The sequence below is a fragment of the Aotus nancymaae genome, unplaced genomic scaffold (assembly GCF_030222135.1).
Source record: "Aotus nancymaae isolate 86718 unplaced genomic scaffold, 86718_ANA_hifiasm-v0.15.2.pri h1tg000072l, whole genome shotgun sequence".
Classification (NCBI taxonomy): Eukaryota; Metazoa; Chordata; class Mammalia; order Primates; family Aotidae; genus Aotus; species Aotus nancymaae.
In genome coordinates, this window is record NW_026988487.1 from 15,184,786 (window position 1) to 15,205,484 (window position 20,699).

Here is a 20,699-nt window from a genome sequence, read left to right on the forward strand (position 1 = left end):
TCTGACAACCTTAATGTATTAAGTTTCAGGTCTATGCCTGTAGCATGCAAGGTGCTCAAACTTGGACAACCACAAGTAAAATTCAATTATGAAATCCACTTCCATGAAGACATCTCTTTGGCATATTTTCAACTAGGCTCTTTTGGCTGATACTCCCACCTCCTTTAGCCTTCCAAGTAGCTGGGATCACTGGCATATAGCTTCTAACTCATGTAATGAAGGATCTGAAGTCAGTTATCCCCTAACCCAATTCCACCTTTCAGTGCCCCTACCCATGCTGGACTGTCCCGATTAAGCCTGGTGTCACTTTAAGAATCAGGGTCTTGGTTGGGCACAGTGGCTCACGCCTGTAATCCTAGCACTTTGGGAGGCCAAGGCGGGCAGATTACAAGGTCAGGAGTTTGAGACCAGCCTGGCCAATATGGTGAAACCCTGTCTCTACTAAAAATACAAAAATCGTCACCCATGGTAGCAGGTGCCTGTAGTTAGTCCCAGCTACTTGGAGGCTGAGGCAGGAGAATTGCTTGAACCCAGGAGGTAGAGGTTGCAGTGAGCCAAGACTGCACCACAAGTACTCCAGCCTAGGTGACAGAGCAAGACTCTGTCTCAAAAAAAAAAAAAAAAATCAGGGTCTTTGGTTGGGCGTGGTGGCTCACGCCTATAATCCCAGCAGTTTGGGAGGCTGAGGCAGGCAGATCACTTGAGCTTAGGAGTTCAAGACCAGCCTGACCAATATGGCGAAACCAACAAAAATCAGCCGGTCATGGTAGTGAGTTCCTGTAATCCCAGCTACTCAGGAGGCTGAGGCAGGAGAATTGCTTGAACCCAGGAGGTGGAGGTTGCAACGAGCTAAGACCGTGCCACAGCACTCCAGCCTGGGCAACAGAGTGAGACTCTGTCTCAAAAAAAAAAAAAAATCAGGGTCTTGGGCTGGGCACAGTGGCTCATGCCTATAATCCCAGCAGTTTGGTTGGGAGGCTGAGGCAGGCAGATCACTTGAGCTCAGGAGTTCAAGACCAGCCTGACCAACATGGCTAAACCCACAAAAATCAGCTGGTCATGGTAGCGCGTTCCTGTAATCCCCAGCTACTCAGAAGGCTGAGGCAGGATAATCACTTGAACCCAGGAGGTGGAGGTTGTGGTAAGCCGATATCATGTCATTGCACTCTTGTCTGGTCGATAGAGCCAGATTCTGTTTCAGAAAAACAAAAAACAAACAAACAAACAAACAAAAAACAACAACCGGGTACTGATTAGAATGAGACACAGGAGCATTTAAAGAGATACTCACTCCTAGGTGCTGACTTATGCTTGGAGAAACCTGAGAGTGAGTGCCTCCAGTTGTGCCCTGGGTGTCTCCATATGTCTCTCCCTAATCCCAAATAAAATTAGCCTTTCTTTTCATGGGGGCTGGGGCCTAGCCTTCTAGTACCTTTTCCTTATAGACCTAGACTATTCCAGTACCCACAGATTCTGAAATGAGACCTTTTTTTCTTTTTTTCCTAAATCCAGGCTCAAGTGCGGTGGTTTGACCACCGCTCACTGCAGCCTTAATCTCATGGGCTAGAGATCCTCCCACCTCCCTCAGCCTTCCAAGTAGTTGGGATCACAGACATGCACCATTGTGCCTGGCAAATTTAAAAAAATTTTTTTTGGGGGTAGAGATAGGAGTCTTGCTATGTTGCTCAGGCTGGTCTTGAACTTCTGGACTCAAGTGATCCTCCCACCTCAGCAAGATCATTGTTCAAGTTTTATCTTCACCACTTCTTTGACCTCTCTGAATGTCAGCTCTATAGTCTGTTCTCATCTGTACAGGAGGATGACAAGATCTGCCCCTCTGGATCTTCGAAAATACTACATGAGAGAATAGTGAGCATGCATGAATGGTATTACTACTGGGAATAATTAACAGAATTCAAAAATATAAAACACTCTTTTAGGTACTTCCTAGAGACTAAAGGAATAGGCTCAAAGCTAGAATATAAGGATTTAGGGAAACTAAGAGAAGAATTTCCTGACCATGAAGGTCCTTAAGAGAAGTGTGGAATTATTTCTGAAGAACTTTAAATACAAAAGCACTTCTCATCTGCCAAGGATGGTTTGAACATAGTCCTACTTGAAGGGAGTGGCAAACAAGCTCATTTGTGGTTCTCTCTAGTAAAGGAATAAATAGGATTGGTAAGGAAACCCCTAAGGGCTTAAAAAAAAAAAAAGCAGTGTTGATATTAATACAAAACACTAAGTTAATACAAAATAGTTTCACTAAAAGAGCCAACTAATTTAAGGAAGACATCAACAGAAGGGCCACAGAAAAATTTCATCATTTAGAGTATCATACAAACAAAGAGAAGAGGAAAAGATTTCCAAAGTTTGTCTCCTTGTCTTCAGTGGGGAGGACCAGTATTCTATCTATCTGGAATAATTTCTATGATGTAACTTTTAAATCTCCCCATTGGCAACTTAAGAGTTTCATTCAGAATTTCTTCCTTCTCTCATTTCTGTATCTTTTGCTGCAGTCTAAGTCTATTTTCTTTAATTCTGTGCTCAATGGAAATAGCCAACATGAGGTTACTTTCTCCCAGGGGCTTGCTTTACTTAAAGTGAGTCACTAGTCTTTTGCCTAGGATTAAGAAGATTTCAGTCTCCTCCTTTCTTTAGTTCCTTTTTCCTGAGTACCATCAGTAAGTTGTCTGTAGCCCTCAGGATCCAGCCATGTGCAGGGCAATAGGAACAGGGTTCACAACATTGTGTAGGACTATTACTCACTTTGCTTTAGAGATGAATTTGTAAGTGTCATTCCAGTAAGCCAGAAGATCCGTTGCCTCTTCATCATATACCCGAATGTTATGATACTCAAAGACTCCTGGGAAGAAGTTATCTATCTCTCGAGTGACATTCAAGATATACCGTACCCTGCAAGGAAATCAAGGGAGAATATGTACTCCACTACTCAGGGTAAATCCAATTCGAAGCACTGTTTTTCCTTACTTAAAACTTGTTTACTCCATAGGCTGAAATTAAATACAAAAATAATAAAGAAAGCTAAAAAACTAACAGGTTATATTTATTAGAGAAATTATACAACAGGGTTCCTGGGCATACCTGGGCACCAGGGAGTTATTAAGCAAAAAGTTATCCACTATGTTCAACATCTAAATTCTGTTTTCAGTTTATGTAGTTATGCAATCTCATCTTTGATAGTCTTCTGAAAATATACTCTCATTTTACTCCAAAGAATCAATTTGAGGCCATAATCAGACACTTTCTCTGTTATTGAAATTATCAGCAATACAATTTATTATCTGAAAGTCATCTGTATAAAATCACACTACTGACATGGGCCCCAAGAAAAAAAACAGTGAACGAGTAACAATTTCTTCCTATTTTTCTAAATGCCAGATTGTTAGGTTTTGTGCTATTACTCTTGCTAAACTACGTAAAAGGCAAATGAGGCCAGAACTGGAAGAGTCAGAGAAAAACTGGACTTAAAACTCCCTTAAACTCATCCGACTGCATTACTGGCTGCTATGGCAGTGATGTGTCTGAAGCTTCTTCCATACTAAGATGCTTGCAGAAGAGTTTCTCTATCAAAACAGTCTTCTGTGATCTCTCTCACTGTAAAATCTCAATACATGCCTAAGTTTCATTTATCAAATGCTATCTTTTCTTAATGCTGTGTGGACTTAGACATAGCTGGATGTCTAAGTTTACTCCAACAATACAACATGGACTCACTCATTTCTCTCTGAGACGCTGCTTCCTTCTCAGAAAAAATGTGAAGTTCTATAAACGCGAACTCTGAAATTGATGAAATGAATACAGAAAAAGAAAGCAGCCAGAGCTAACCAAATCTGTGGTTAAGGCCAAGTGGCCAAAAATTTTCTTAGACATGAATTGAATCTGTTTTAACTTGGCATCAAAGCCCATTACTACAAAAAAAAAATAATAATTTTTTTTTTTAAATTTAGAAAGCAAACTCAGCCGGGCGCAGTGGCTCACACCTGTAATTCCAGCACTTTGGGATGCTGAGTGGATGAATCATCTAAGGTGAGAAATTCAAGACCAGCCTGGTCAACACGGTGAAACCTCAGTCCTACTAAAAATACAAAATTAGCTGGGCATGGTGGCACATGTCTGTAATCCCAGCTACTTGGGAGGCTGAGGCAGGAGAATCGCTTGAACCTGGGAGGTGGAGGTTGTGGTGAGCCGAGATCACACCATTGCATTCCAGTCTGGGCAACAAGAGCAAAACTCAGTCTCAAAAAGAAAAAAAAAAAAAAAGCAAGCTGATGGTAGAAATGTAAAACGGTGCAACTGCTATGGAAAACAGTATAGCAGTTTCCCTAAGGTTAAACACAAAATTACCGCAGGACCCAGCAATTCCTTTCCAAAGAATAAACCCAAGAGAAATAAAAACATAAGCCCACCCAAAAACTTGTACACAAATGGTCACAACCAGCATTATTCAAACTAGCCGAAGCGTGGCTCTTTGTTAGTTGATGAACATTAGTGATTTCTAGGAATTGTTGGGACAGAGGTAAGAAGGAAAATGGAGGTGACTCCTGAAGGGTACAGGCTTTCTTTCTCGGTTGAAAAAATGTTCTAAACTGATTGTGGTGATGGGGTGCACAGCTTTGTGAATATACTAAAAACCAACAAACTGTACATTTAAAATGGGTGAATCATATGGTACGTAAATAATATTTGAATAAAACTGCTAGGAAAAAAGGCAATACTCCAGCCTGGGTGACAGGAAGAAAAAAAAAAGGAAAAAAGGCAGGCAACACACTTTCCTTATTTTATTATATTGTTTATTTATTTATTTTGCCGAGATGGAGTCTTGCTCTATAGCCCAGAACTGGAGTACAATGGCAAGATCTTGGCTCACTGCAACCTCTGCCTCCTGGGTTCAAGCAATTCTCCTGCTTCAATCTCCTGAGTCCCTGAGATTACAGGTATGTGCCACCACTCCTGGCTAATTTTTGTGTTTTTAGTAAAGACGGGGTTTCACCATGTTGGCCAGGCTGGTCTCGAAATTCTGACCTCATGATCTGCCCGCTTTGGCCTCCCAAAGTGCTGGGATTACAGGCATGAGCCACCACGCTCAACTTCCTCATTTTATTTAAAATAAAAATGAACACTCTCCCACCTCTAATCCCATACCTCAGTAATGAATTATGGCACTATCTTTCTAGAGGCAGGACACAGCTTCCCAATCCTTGTCATTATAGAGCTGTAAGCAGTCACTGGCAATTGGAACTGAAACTCCTTGAAACTTTTTTGCCATCTCAGTACCAAATAACTCTATATAGAGTAACATTTTACTTTGGGTTAGGTTCTAAAGTCAGTAGATTGCATGGAAATGGCCTTAATGTCAAAATTACCCTTAAAAATCGCATAAGTTATCTACATGGGGTAGTACATTTGGTTTTGTGTTCAGATCCCTGAACTGTAATTCTTCACATATTAAAATTTAACAATCACTGAATTTAAGAAACAAGATCTAAGTGGCTATCTGGAAATTCGACCATACTGTTTTTAAAGACAACTAGATATAGTTAGTTGCATTTTATAATTTAGCCTTCTAAGAAGCAAATGAAATGATGGGTCTTATCTCCAACTGAGATTATGTTCTAAATTCATATGTATATATGACATGATTCCAATGCTTTTGGCAAACACTACTATACCAAATCTCAGATTTCATACTAAACACTGTATCTAGGTTTCCCAGAATTACAGATTTTTTTTTTTTTTTCCAGAGTCTCACTCTGTTGCCCAGGCTGGAGTACAGTAGCATGATCTTGGCTCACTGCAACCTCGGCTTCCCCGATTCAAGCAATTCTCCTGCCTCAGCCTCCTGAGTAGCTGGGATTACAGGTGCCCACCATCATGCCCAGCTAATTTTTTTGTATTTTTAGTTGAGATGAGGTTTCACCATGTTGGCCAGGCTGGTCTCGAATTCCTGACCTCAAGTGATTCACCTGCCTCAGCCTCCCAAAGTGCTGGGATTACAGGCGTGAGCCACTACACCTGGCCAGAATTACAGAATTTTTAAAGCTTGATGACTTGGGAAGTTTGTAAAAAAACACTGTCCCACTCCTAAGGAAATCTTAAGGAGACTCCTGTATATAAAGCAGATGCAATGTTATTAATCTTGTTGAATTAGGGGGCTGTTATGCTTCAGGGGCACTTCCAAAGAAGGCAAATGGTATACACAGGATTAGAACTGAAGTCTCTGAATTCCCAACACAGTTTACTAATCCATTTTCTCTCCTTATCTGCCATTAGGCAAGTCACAGTTCTCATATATGTGTGAATGTACCTATCATTCATTCACATTTACTGAGCACCCTCTTGTTACACAACTCTGAGCTAGGCAAATGGTAAGCTATAAACAAGACTAAGATACAGTGTCTGCCTTCAAGAACTCTAGACTCAATTCTTATTAATTTAAATTTTCCAAGTTTTATTTAACTTCAAATATTAAATTAAGCAACCAGATTCCCTCCCTGGAATTCTTTGTATAATCATTTGTGTTAAGTCCTGTTCCAAGTTCATTTTGCCAGTTATGAAATACTTTTCATGTGGGGAAGAAGTAGGGCGTACTTATCCACTCATGATAAAGATAACTAGAAGGCTTATGGCTGAGAAAACAGGCAGCCAGCAACCATCACTACCTCTGAGTCCCAGCTGGTCGTATCTCTTTCCACTATGAAGAGTTAGCATGGCAAATTTCAGATCTGATTTTCTCTTTTCTTATTGGGATGATCTGACTTCCTAAAGTGAATGAACTTCAATGAGAAACTTAGTAGGCATTAGATAAGGGAAGAATGGTAGCTTTTTACTTGCTGAATGTTCACTGCAGTCTCGATTGCTACAATCAAACTTAATAACCATGTTGCTTAGGGACAATTTTCTTAATATAAGATAGGTCCTCTTCAATTTCAGAAGCTTGTCCAGTTCACATCCATAACCTACAGAGTCTTCACAAGCAGCTTACTACACAGGATAGGGACTGAGTCTTAATTTATCTGTGGATCCCTAGCACCTGGCACTTTATCCCAAAGAAGATGCTCAATAAATGTTGAATGAACAGCTCTGTGAGCCCAACATTTGCAATTCTATGTATTCTTGCATAAAAGTAAAAAGTTGATTTTAAACATCACCAAAACAAAACATTTGTTTTTCAAAGTCTTTCAATTAAAGCAGCTGATATTTCTTGGGAGGTGGGGGAATGAAACAGAGGGAGAATAGCTGTTCTTATTTTTCTTAGATTACATCTGATTAGAATCAGTTGGAAGCAACTCTTAAAATTAAAGTTACCCATTGATACCTCCTTGAGGGGAAAATGTAAAGATAAAACAGGGACTTCTGTCACATAGGGGTGTCAGCAAATACTTTGTGAACTTACCCTCGGTTCTGTAAGTCCTCTAAGTTGGAGGCATTCCATTCTGAGCCCTATGGAGCCAAAAAGACAAGGTTAAGGAGTATTAGAAAACAACCAAATACAATACTTGAAAATGAGTGAGGGAAAGAGCAGAACTTTTAAAATGAAGACTAATAACATCTACCCAGTGCCCTTTAAGTGCCAGCCACTTCATATGTTATCACATTTAGTTTTCACAAATGATAGAGTAAGAACGTTATTTTCATCTTCTTTTTTACAGATATAAAACCAACTCACAGAATTCAAATAATTTTTGCTCATGATCATAGAGCAGAAGAGGTGTCTTTAACCATCATCCAATTGAAATTAGATGTCTTCTGCTATTCTTGCTCATAGCAATCTGATATTTTCCTCTACAGCATGTATCACAATTTGTAGCTATATATTTATTTACGTGCTTGTTTTCTAACTACCTTTAACATAAGCTCCTAGCGGGCAGGAACCAGCTCTTTTGTTCCCTATGGAAACCCATGCACCTGGCACAATGCCTGGTACCTGGCAAGTGCTCAATAAACATTTGCTGAATTTTCAGATACAAAAGCAGCATTATTATGTTTTGAACTACACCTTATTCCAAATCTCACAATCTTTTTAGTGCATTAAGTTGGATCTAAGGAGTTAAAGGACAGAACATGTGTGTGGCAGGAAAAGAGAGTGAAATAGCAGCTTCTGTCAAACAGATAAGGGAAGCATGATATGTAACATTTTAAGATAGGGATAAATGGCAAACTTTGGAGAGGGGGTTCTGCAGATGATCTGGAGGATACATCAATTATTAATATTTTGCCACATTTGCTCTCTTTCCTTCTTTCCCTTTTCTTTCAGTATATCCTACTTTTTTTCCGCTGAACCATCTGAGAGCAATTTGTGTACCACTATACTTAACTTCAATACTTGAGCATGTATGATCTAAGAACATTTTCTTACATAATATCATGATCATATCAAAGAAATGTAACATTAATGCAATAACCTAATACATTATACATGTTTAAATTTCCACAAATGTCCCCAAAATGTCCTTTATATTCACTCAATCAATAATCATTCTTCACATTTAGTTGTCATATCTCTATCTTCTAGCTACATTTTTTTTTTTTTGAAATGGAGTCTCGCTCCATTGTCCAGGCTAGAGGGCAGTGGTATCATCTTGGCTCACTGCAACCTCCACCTCTGGGGTTCAAGCGGTTTTCCTGACTCAGCCTCCCGAGTAGCTGGGATTATAGGTGTGCATCACCATGCCTGGCTAATTTTTGCATTTTTAGTAGAGATGGGGTTTCACCATGTTGCCCAGGCTGGTCTTGAACTCCTGACCTCAAGTGATCCATTTGCCTTGGCTTCCCAAAGTACTGGGATTATAGGCGTGAGCCACTGTGCCCAGTCTACTTATTTTTTTTAGAGACTTGCTCTGTTACCTAGGCTGGAGTGAAGCGGCACACTGCAGCCTTGAACTCCTGGGCTCAAATCATCCTCCTGTCTCAGCCTCCCAAGTAGTTGAGGCTACTGGTGTGCAACACCATGCCTGGCTAATTTTTTTACTTTTGTTTTTTAGAGATGGAGGTCTCACTATGTTGCCCAGGCTGGTCTCAAACTCTTGGCCTCAACTGATCTTCCCCATGTTGGCCTCCCAAAATGTCAGGATTACAGAGTAAGCCACCACACCCAGGCTAGCTTTAAAATAGTCCATCTTCTGCTTTCTTTGGGAGTGGAAGGGTCTTTCATGATACTGATATTTTTGTAGACTCCAGATTTGTTATCTTGGAGAATTCCCCACAACCTGTATATATTTTTTTCTGAGATGGAGTCTTGCTCTGTCGCCCAGGCTGGAGTGCACTGGCGTGCTCACTGCAACCTCTGCCTCCCGGGTTCAAGGGAGTCTCCCACCTCAGCCTCCTGAGTAGATGGGATTACAGGTGAGCATCACCACACCTAGCTAATTTTCGTATTTTTAGTAGAGATGAGGTTTCTTCATGTTGGTCAGGTTGGTCTTGAACTCCTGACCTTGTGATCCACCTGCCTCGGTCACCCAAAGTGCTGGGATTACAGGTGTGAGCCACCATGCCCAGCTGTATTTTTTTTGGAGGCAGGATCTTGTTATGGTGCCCAGGCTGGAGCTCAGTGGCTATTCACAGGTGCCATCATTGTGTGCTACAGCCTTGAACTTCTGGCCTCAAGTGATCTTCTTGTCTCAGGCTCCTGAGTACCTGGGACTACAAGTGCATTCTACTGTACCTGGCTTGCATTCAATTTTAGAGTGCTTTTGCTATTCTTTTCCATTTAATATTTTGAGCATGCAAAACTTTTATGTGATTAAAAGTCAAAAGTTTATTAAAAAGTAAACGTAGAAGTCTCACTGTCACTCCTATCTCTTTAATTTCTATTGGTAACATTTTTATTAGTTTCTGATTTATTCTGTTTTGAAAAAATATAAGCAAACATATAGCAATATATACTTACTGCTACTTCTTACTCATATTACCAATTCTTACGCAAAAGTAATATGCTACACATTGTTTTTATTCACTGCTTTCATTTTACATGTTTCATTTTATATATCCTCAAAACCAATACATATAACAGTTCATAGAAATCTTCCTTATTCTTTCCTACATCTGCATAGTACTTCATGAATAGTGATGTAACAGTTTATTCAACTCGTCTCCTATGAATGGTATTTCATATTTGTGGAAGCAGGATTGCTGGGACAAAGAAAGAATATGGTTTTGTTAGACAATGTTAAATTTCCCTCCATAGAGGTTGAAACAATTCTGTGTTCCTACCAGCAATGCATGAGAGCACCACTTTCCCCATAACCTTTCCAATAAAATGTGTGGTTAAGTTTTTGAATTTCTGCTAATCTGATAGGTGTCTCAATGTAGTTTCAATTTGCATTTCTCTTATGAGTAAAAGCGAGCAACTTTTCATTGTTTAAGGTCCATTTTATGTCTCTGAGCTATCTGTTCTTATCTTCTAAAAAGGCAGACATTTCATTTTTATTTTATATATATATCTTGAGACAGAGTCTTGCTCTGTTACCAGGCTGGAGTGCAGTGGTGCGATCTCAGCTCACTGCAATCTCTGCCTTCTGGGTTCAAGCTATTCTCCTGCCTCAGCCTCCTGAGTAGCTGGGATTATAGGCACGTGCCACCACACCCGGCTAATTTTTGTATTTTTAGTAGAGATCGCGTTTCACCATGTTGGCCAGGATGGTATCAATCTCCTGACCTCATGATCTGCCCACCTCAGCCTCCCAAAGTGCTGGGATTACAGGTATGAGCTACCATGCCTGGCCAGGGCAGACATTTTATAATAAGAGTTTACTCTTTTAGAATTAAAGGTATTAAATGGAATTCAGCATTAGAAAACTTAGGTTCAGGTTCTGACTGCCCTTCCTACTGTGGGGACATTAGGGCAAACTGCTTAACCTCTATTTTTGTTATTATTATTTTTTGAGACAGTCTTGCTCTGTTGCCAGGCTGGAGTGCAGTGGCGTGATCTCCACTCACTGCAACCTCCGCCTCCTGGGTTCAAGTGATTCTCCTGCCTCAGCCTCCCAAGTAGCCGGGGCTACAGGCATGTGCCACTATGCCCAGTTAAGTTTTGTATTTTTAGTAGAGACGGGGCTTCACCAAGTTGGCCAGGATGGTCTCCATCGCTTGACCTCATGATCCACCTACTTCAGCCTCCCAAAGTGCTAGGATTACAGGCATGAGCCACTGCACCTGGCCAACCTCTCTGTCTTTATTTGTAAAACAAAAACACTCTTCCCATCCTAGTCCTACAAATTTAATGGGTTCCTTTCCCTCAAATTATACATGCAAAGTTTTCCCATATTAAAATGGAAAACCCCTCTCTTTGTCATAAATCCTCCTGTAGACTCTGCTTTTTCTCCCTTTCCTACATGGCTTCATAGAAATAAAGTCAAATACTCACTTTCTGGCCGGGGGCAGTGGCTCACGCCTGTAATCCCAGCACTTTGGGAGGCTGAGGCAAGTGGATCATGAGGTCAGGAGTTTGAAACCAGCCTGGCCAATATGGTGAAACCCCATCTCCACTAAAAATACAAAAATTAGCCGGGCGTGGTGGCACACGCCTGCAGTCCAGCTACTCGGGAGGCTGAGGCAGAATAATCGCTTGAACCCGGGAGGTGGAGATTGCAGTGAGCTGAGATCGCACCACTGCACTCCAGCCTGGGCCAAAGAGTGAGAAGCCTGTAATCCCAGCAATTTGGGAGGCCAAGGTGGACAGATACCTGAGGTTGGGGATCGGAGACTAGCCTGACCAACATGGAGAATCCCTGTCTCTACTAAAAATACAAAAAATTAGCTGGGCGTGGTGGTGCATGCCTGTAAATCCAGCTACTCGGGAGGCTGAGGCAGGAGAATTTCTTGAACCTGGGAGGCGGAGGTTATGGTGAACCAAGACTGCACCATTGCACTCCAGCCTGGGCAACAAGAGTGAAACTCAGTCTCAAAAAAAAAAAAAAAAAAAAAAGAAAGAAAAAAAGAAAATCAAACACTTTTGCTATTTCCTCATTTTCCACATGCCTCAATCCATAGCACTTTGGCCTCTGCCCTTATCACTATTGCTGATGTTACTAATGACCTCTCCTAATTGTCTGTATCCTTATTCCATCGGCTTTCTCTGAGTACCTATCTGATATGGCTCATCATGCTTTCCTTTCAGAATTAGATCAGACTGTACAAATACCTAGTCTCACGCCTCACACAATAAAGAGGATCAACAAATGTTTGTTAATTGGAAGATCAAATGTGACCATTAGATGAAGCACTATGAAAATTGTCAAGTGTTGTGTAAGTACTATCATATTACGGGTGATCTGTAATCTGGCCATTGAACTGGGAGATCTCAAGGACACTGTGCTGAAATTCCATTTAGGAAAAGGTCTGTAAGTGATGTACAGGCAAGGGCCCTGCTGGCTTGTTTTAAAAAATATGGGAGGTTCTGAAGGTTCTGCTCAACCTTAGAAAACAAGCTCCCACACCAAAGAAATAGGCAAGAACCACAAAGCACTTCAAGGAGGCAGATGCCAAACAATAGGGGCTGAGAGTTTAAACTAGAGCCAGTGAAATGTGACCACCTCACTTCTTAATTTAGAAACCTAAATCCTTTGTGGTACTCTGTCCAGTTAGATGAAAATAACACTGACATGATGGATACCAAGTCCCTGGTTTTCATCTACCTGTCCAGAGAGAGTTCAACCTGACAGTGTGAAGTGATACCTCTCCATAGGCAAATAAATTAAAGGCACTGGTTACTGACTCACTGAAGCCCATATAAAGTGACTTGGGCTAGCTACAGTTAGGGCTGCTTCAGGTTCAATCTGAAAGACCTGGAGTCCACTTGGTCTAATTACTTTTCTGTCCTCAATACAAATACCATGTATATTAGACTTCTGGGGCCCTTCACAGACTCATTTTTTCCCCTCATGCTTCTTAGGCTTATGGTGACATAATTCTATGGGGGTTTCCATTATGTTCTATGTAATTAAGCAAAGCATATTCTAATTTTACCAAAGTATAAAATGAAATCTTCAGACTATAATACATTTTAAAGTAAGTTCATTTCTGTCTTTTACTCTGGTTCCCTTGCACTGTACGCTGGCCCAAAGACCGAGTAACTGGTTTCATGTTATCCTCAGGAAATAGCCTTGCTGGAGTCCAACTGTCCAAGTAAAATAGAAGAGGACAGCACATTTAGAGCAAATAAGGACTGTACCGTGGGAGTTCTGCTAAGATAAATATAACTTGACATAATATCCAAGAACTGGTATCTCTGTCCATATTTTATCATACTATTTCTATAGCCTCAATACCGTAAGTCACATTACTGCGGCAACCTGGCATAAGCTCTTTATTAACTTTACCATCTAAGAGAAGTTTATGCCATACCTCCAATTCAGGGACAAAAATCATGGATATGATAAAATAATCCTTTTGATTACAGTCTCATCTATTTATACGCCCTCTGTTTCTCTGCATCTACAGTAAAAGTAACCAATTTGAGGCTGAATTTTTTTTTAACTTCAGGGGTACATGTGCAGGTTTGTTACATAGGTAAACTTCTGTCATGGGGGTTTGTTGTACAGATTATTCCATCACCCAGGTATTAAGCCTACTACCCATTAGCTATTTTTTTCTGATCCTCTCCCAGGCTGAATTTTTCTCTGAAAAGGAAACACTATTCCAAAAATATCTGTAATGTCAAATTGTGAAAAAGATAATCAGCAGTAAAGTTTTGACTACTTTTTAAATTCATGAGCAAAATTACAGGTGATGTGTCCGACATACTTGTTTGCTTGCTTTTCTGCAAATGGTCTCTGTCAACACTAGCTTTTTCTCAGACAAATCGGACAGCCTCCAGGAGAGCTGCTGATACTGAAACTTAGTTGGGCAAAGGCTTCCAGCTCAGAGAAGTGATACACTTGTAAGGGTGTAGAATCTCTTTTTCTAGAAACACCCTGGCTTCGCACCAATCAATTCTCTCTTTTCAATGCAGCTTTTATTTAAGCTATAATCTACACTTTCCCTTTCCATTATCAGCTGGATATTTTGCCCAATAAACAGATCTCTGTGCAGTATACTGCAGAGCTGAGTGTTATTCCAAAGGGAGGGAAAAATCCTGTTGCCTCTCTTTACTCAATCTGGTTGAGCTCCAGGCATGGCAGCTATGCACAAGATGAGATGACTTTGCAGAAAATTAACACCACCACTTGCAGCTAGAATGCCTCTTTTTCCATGTCATTGCTGGTAAAGCCAGCAGGGCACAGACTCACTGGAGAAGAGACAGGGATTTGGACATAGGATATGGCAGTGTAAACAAAGGGAGGAAGCCGCCAAGGAACAAATATAATAAGATGTTTAGACAACCTGTTCATGCATTTACTTTGTTAGATAGGAGTTAAATTACAGGGTTCCTCAATTTTGAAGTTTTTTCCCCCCCAAATAAAAATTCCCAATGGAAAGAAAATGTCCATTTTCTAGAATATAGAAGTATACCTGAGACTGAAGAGATTTTCCTTTGTTCAAAAATATGATACACACAATGCTGATGTGCAAAAAAGTACATAGATGTGTATTTAAAAAGTAAAAAACTCTATGTGATACTCTTATAGTGAATACATGTCATAAATTTGTCCAAACCCATATAATATACAACACCAAGGGTGAACCCTATTGTAAACTATGGGCTTTAGTTTATAATGATGTGTCAATGTAGACTAACAAGCTGTAACAAATGTACCACTCTGGTGGAGGATGCTGACAATGGGGGAGACTATGCATGTGTTGGGGCAAGTTGTATATGGGAAATTTCCATACCCTTTGCTCAATTTTGCTGTGAACGTAAAACTGTTTTTTAAAAAAATAAAGTTGATATATTTGTGTCTGTATATACATAAATATATATAATATACATATTAAAAGTAAACATATACAAATAAAAGTAAATAAGATTGGGGCTGGGTGCAGTGGCTCACACCTGTAATCCCAGAACTTTGGGAGGCCAAGGCGGACAGATCAGAAGTTCCAGTCTGGCCAACATAGTGAAACCCCGTCTCTACTAATACAAAAAATTAGTTGGGTGAGGTGGTGTGCACCTGTAATCCTAGCTACTCAGGAGAATTGTGTGAACCCAGGAGGCAAAAGTTGCAGTGAGCTGAGATTGTGCCACTGTATTCCAGCCTAGGTGACAGAGTGAGACTCCATCTCAAAAAAAAAAATTGGAAGGCAATATTATATATAAATATTATATAACAAAAGATGATGGTGATTATTAGTCGATTAAATATAATAATCTGTTATCTTCTAAATTTTTTTAAATGAACATGTATTATTATTATTATTATTATTTTGAGACAGAGTTTCACTCTGTTGCTCAGGGTGGAGTGCAGTGGCACAATCATGGCTCACTGCAGCCTTGAACTCCCAGGCTCAGGTGATTCTCCCAATTTGGCCACCCCACAAGTGCTGGGATTATAGATGTGAGTTACCATACCTGGCCAGAATTATTTTTTTAATAAGAAAAAAACTCAAGACAGAAGATTATGCCTGACAATAATGAAATCATGGTATTACTCTACTAGCAGAAATGCTCAAATGTATTTGTAGTTGATTAGGGAAATGTAATTTTAGGGAAATTAGATTTTTTTTCTGTTTACAATACTGTTAACATTGGCTTGCATGGCCTAAGATATACCACTTGAGGAGGGAGTAGTTCTTGTGTGGGTGGCACCAGAGACACAGGAAAGCATGCATTAAATAAAACAGGTTGATCAGTCAGAAACTGTATTTGATATTCATCACGTCTGTATTCTTTTACATGTTAAAAGACAAGCTCAATGGGAAACTTGACTCCCAAGTTTGCAGCTTCAGTCACATGAGCTCCTTTTAGCTACAGGTATTTGCCCTTCATAAAAACTAGTCTCAGTAAGACAGTTGGGAGGGCCCCATAGAATGAGTGACTCACAAGTTTTCTATAGATAACACAAAGATTCTTTCCAATAATACAAGAGCAGGATATATCTGAATCCTTGTGGAAATACACGTAAGAGACAACAAAGTCAGGTGCCTTGCAAATGGAAAGGCCAATGACGGTTTTGCAGTATGATCTACAACCAGAAAAGGCAACACATATTGGTCAGTTATTTAATGGAAAAGAAGTTCCCCTCCCAGTTCACAGCTTTTCATGAGTAATTGCATAGCTAATATACCACTACGAATCATTCTAGACTCATATATCCTAGAGTGTCAACAAGTTATTTCAGGGCACAAGCCTTCAAAGGCATAGTCTGAGTGCCTCATGAAATAAACTCGAATATTCAGAGTGAGGCGGATCCAGTTGAGTCAGTTCCTGTGCATTTACTCCCCTTTTCTTCTGGTTTCCCAGTTTCTAATCATTTCACAGTTCATAAACGTCCTCAAGAAGAGAAAGGAAGTAAACATCAAACCAACTGATTTAGTTCCTTGTAAGCATTTTTGGTGAAAGTGTGTGGGAAGTGGACACAAAACGAGGTTTTGGCATCCTCCATTGATTTTAATTATTCTTGTTAACTTTGTTCCCACTACGTGTACAGATAAGAACTAAAACTCTAACATTTGAGAGAAAAATAGTTCTTAGGATTTTTCGAAGCTTTCATAATCTACCTGTTAGGTCTCCTTGGGCTAATTACAAGGTCACTAAATGTTCAGGAACCATGAAGAACAATTTTTAGTCACCAATTTTGTTTTTGGTAATCACAGAAGCAGAGACTCAAAGTATAGCTATTAGGTTTCATATGTTTGAAAGTCCAGTAGTCTCTTGTCTCTCAGTTACAGTAGCTCCCACCAGCTCTACTCAGATATATCAGACCTTAGACACATTTGAAGATTTGAGAGTGACCTTAAAGGATCATCCTATTAAGGCTAATAAGACTATTAAGACTAAGGATCATCTATATAAGACTAATTTGGTGCCAGGTGCAATGGCTCATGCCTGTAATCCCAGCACTTTGGGAAGGCCGAGGTGGGAAGATTGCTTGAGCTCAGGAGTTCGAGACTAGCCTGGGTAACATGGTAAAACCCCATCTCCACAAAAAATACAAAAATTAGCTGGGGGTGGCACATACTTGTGGTCCCAGCTACTCAGGAAGCTGAGAAGGGAGGATCACTTGAGCCTGGGAGGTTGAGGCTTCACTGAGCCGAGATTGTGCCACTATACTCCACCATGCGCAACAGAGAGAGACCCTGTTTCAAAAATAAAAAAAAAATGAAAATGAAAATAAAAATGAGGGCCGGGCATGGTGGCTCATACCTGTAATCACGGCACTTTGGGAGGGCGAGGCAGGTGGATTACCTGAGGTCAGGAGTTCAAGACCAATGTGGCCAAGATGGCAAACCCCATCTCTACTGAAAATACAAAAATTAGCCAGGTGTGGTGGTGTGCACCTGTAGTCCCAGCTACTCTGGAGGCTGAGGCAGGAGAACTGCTTGAACTCATGAAGCAGAGGTTGCAGTGAGCCAAGATTGTACCACCGCACTTCAGCCTGGGTGACAGCGAGACTCCGTCACACGTACGCATACACAGACACAGACACAGACACACACACAGACACAGACACACACATACATACACACACACATACGCAATAAGATAATTGATGAGGTTTTGGTTTAAGTACTTTTGTCTTTAATGTAAGTTACATTTTATTTATGTATAATAAAATTTAACAATTGCTCCTACCCATGAGTCCATATGGGCTAGCTTTAGTACACCACTTAAAGTGGCCTTAAAACTTACCAAAAACACGTGCTCAAATATCTGTGTAGGGCTATCCATTTGACCAAGGATCACTATCATTTCATTGTCTATAAATTCCTTGAATTCCCGCAAGTTGCACACCATTTGCATTTCCAACTCTGTTCTTATCTGAAACAAAGATGACATATTGTACTCATCTCTTAAAGTCCCTCTGTACTTTCAACCATGCACTGTTTCTAGCATGGTTGCTAGAAACACCCATTGTTATCCCACTGCTAGCCTTGGAACAAATGAGAAATCAAGGTCTCTTACCTCTTTGGATGTAATATTCTCCAAATCCTTCTGCATCATGATCTCCCTTAATTTGGTTTTAATTAGCCTTTCTGTTCGTTCACGTTCGGTTGGTCTGAGAAGAGAGAAATTATGATTTTTCTTAAGCAGAAATTTGACTAAGTTAATGAATGTACCATTTGATTAGGTTTCCAATCTAGCAAACTTTGCCTCTATTACCCTCAAATTCATATTGTGGAAGCATGGCAAAATAAAATTATATTTTAAAAAGTGTATTAGTTTATTTTCAGAATGTACAGAATTTAAACATGTTAGAAGTTATTACTCTGAAGAGGTTATATATATGTAAAGTCCTTAAATACATTAATGTATATAGATCATGAGGGAGCAAAGATAATTTGGGTATACTGAGTGTAATACTTTAATGGAGCACCATATCCATACTTTTTCTCTTTAAGTACCCCTGAGTATCACTTACTGAGGTAGAATACCCAGCTGGGTAGACCAGTAGTATGATCTACCATGGAACTAAAGTCTTCTGTGGTTTAAAATGCCACCTTATGCTGATAAGTCATTGTTGTGGTTCTAGAAAATGGGAAAGAAAGAATGATCCTGCCTTCTTCAATAAGGCAAATCCTCTCCCAAAATGGGTTGCAGAGATCAACTACTTAGAGCAGTGGTCCCCAGTGGGTACCGGTCAGTGACCTGTTAGAAGCTGGGCAGCAGAGCAGGAGGTGAGGGGCAGGCAAGCATTACTGCCTAAAAGCCTCCTGTCAGATCAGCGGCATTAGATTCTCGCAGGAGCGCAAACCCTATTGTGAACTGCACATGCGAGGGATTAAGGTTGCATGTTCCTTATGAGAATCTAACTAATACCTGATGATCTGAGGTGAAACAGTTTCATCATGAATCTATCCCCACTCCACTGCTCCCTGTCTCTGGAAACTGGTCCCTGGTGCCAAAAAGGTTGGGGACTGCTGACTTAAGAGTACCTTCATCCAGAATACTTTCCTTTTAATGACAACTCTCACAATATCTCTGTGAAATAGTTATCCTCGTTTTACAGGTAGAGGAAACAAACAACTGAAGAGCTAAGTGATCTGCTGATAACCACAGTGGGGCAGGAGAATTAGAACTCTCAGCCCAGCCTAATGCTCTACCTGAAGGATTATGTCACTTCCTTTAGTCTTCCGACTCTCTTAAAAATAAAATCACCCCTGGAACTTTAATATGAAATCAAACTAGGTAGCAGACTCTCCAATTATTAGGAAGTGGTTCAATGTAACTGGATACTTCTCCTCTAAAGCATTATTTCAGATTATGCAGAATTTGAATGAGGCTGACAGAGAGTACTTTGTTTCATCTCCTCCCCAACCCCTACCACCTACTCAGGAAAGGTATCTGGCTCTGCACCTCCTTATTTGGAGATGAAAATGGACTAAGCCTTCAGGCATCCTGCCTGCCCTTGCTGCCTACAGCCTTATCACTGGCTGCAAAAATAGCTTTGGTAATCTCCAAAGATGGATGCTCTAACCCCACAACCTTGGGGCCTCTCACCACTGGGCTCTTAATTTCTCATGAACCCTATAGAATACAGCTAATACCTGAGCTGTTTCTCTTCAATTAGCCAAGGTATTCCTGTCTTAACTAGGATTACAATTCTTATTCGTGCTTTATTTCTCCTAGACAGCTAATGATAGAAAATAAATGTATAATTTCAGTCTTCCATTAAAAATAAATATTGGGCCAGGAGCAGTGGTTAATGCATGTAATCCCAGCACTTTGGGAGGCCGAGGTGGGTGGATTGCTTGAGCACAAGAATTCGAGACCAGCCTGGGCAACTGGCAAAACCCTGTATCTACAAAAAATAAAATAAAAAATTAGCTGAAAAATAAAAAATTAGCCAGGCATAGTGGCACATGGGTGTAATCCCACAGCTACTTGGGAGGCTGAGGTGGGAGGATTCTTGAGCCCTGGAGGTGCAGGCTACAGTAAACCCTGATTGTACCACTGCACTCCAGCCTGGGTAACAGAGCAAGACTCTGTCTCAAGAAAAAAAAAAAAAAAAAAAGGTAAACACAAATTTTAGTACTTGTGTTCATAGGTCAGATTCCCTAGTTCCTAAGCAATTTTTCCCTCAATCCCTCACAGGTGTTTGAGGCAGGGTGGCTGGGGAGTAGAAAGACCTAGGTTTTAATCCCAGCCCTGCTATTGGTGGTGTGACTTATAAAAAGTTCCTTCTCTTCCCTAAGCCTCTGTTTCCTTTTCTATAAAATTAGTAGAGCAGGCCGGGCACAATGGCTCACACTTGTAATCCCAGCACTTTGGGAGGCCAAGGTAGGTGAATCACCTGAGGTCAGGAGTTCGAGACCAGCCTGGCCAACATGGTGAAACCCTGTCTCTACTAAAAATACAAAAATTAGCCGTGCATGGTGGTGGGCGCCTGTAATCTCAGCTACTTGGGAGGCTGAGTCAGGAGAACTGCTGGAACCCGGGAGGCAGAGGTTGCAGGGGGCCGAGATGGGGCCATTGCACTCCATCCCGGGCTGACAACAGTGAGACTCTGTCTCAAAAAAAAAGAGTAGAGCAATAATACCTGTCTCATGATATTCTTATGAGGACTAAATAACATGTATGAATCAGTGCTGGGCATAACACCAGATGTGTATCACCCCTATATGTATATTCCCTTCTTCCTTTC

The 20,699-nt window shown here is 40.6% G+C and overlaps 1 protein-coding gene across 4 annotated transcripts in view; it reads right to left on the reverse strand.

Moving 5' to 3' along the window:
* The window catches only part of SSH2 (slingshot protein phosphatase 2), a 288,187-nt gene that overhangs the window by 24,266 nt on the left and 243,222 nt on the right, over window positions 1-20,699 (reverse strand). For all 4 annotated transcript variants that reach the window (XM_012449295.2, XM_012449294.2, XM_012449297.2 and 1 more), the window contains 4 exons: window positions 18,020-18,113; window positions 17,747-17,875; window positions 7,415-7,461; window positions 2,767-2,913 (listed from right to left, as the gene is read on the reverse strand). In XM_012449295.2, coding sequence (XP_012304718.2) covers window positions 2,767-2,913; window positions 7,415-7,461; window positions 17,747-17,875; window positions 18,020-18,113 — 417 coding nt within the window. The remainder of the gene's footprint in view (window positions 1-2,766; window positions 2,914-7,414; window positions 7,462-17,746; window positions 17,876-18,019; window positions 18,114-20,699) is intronic.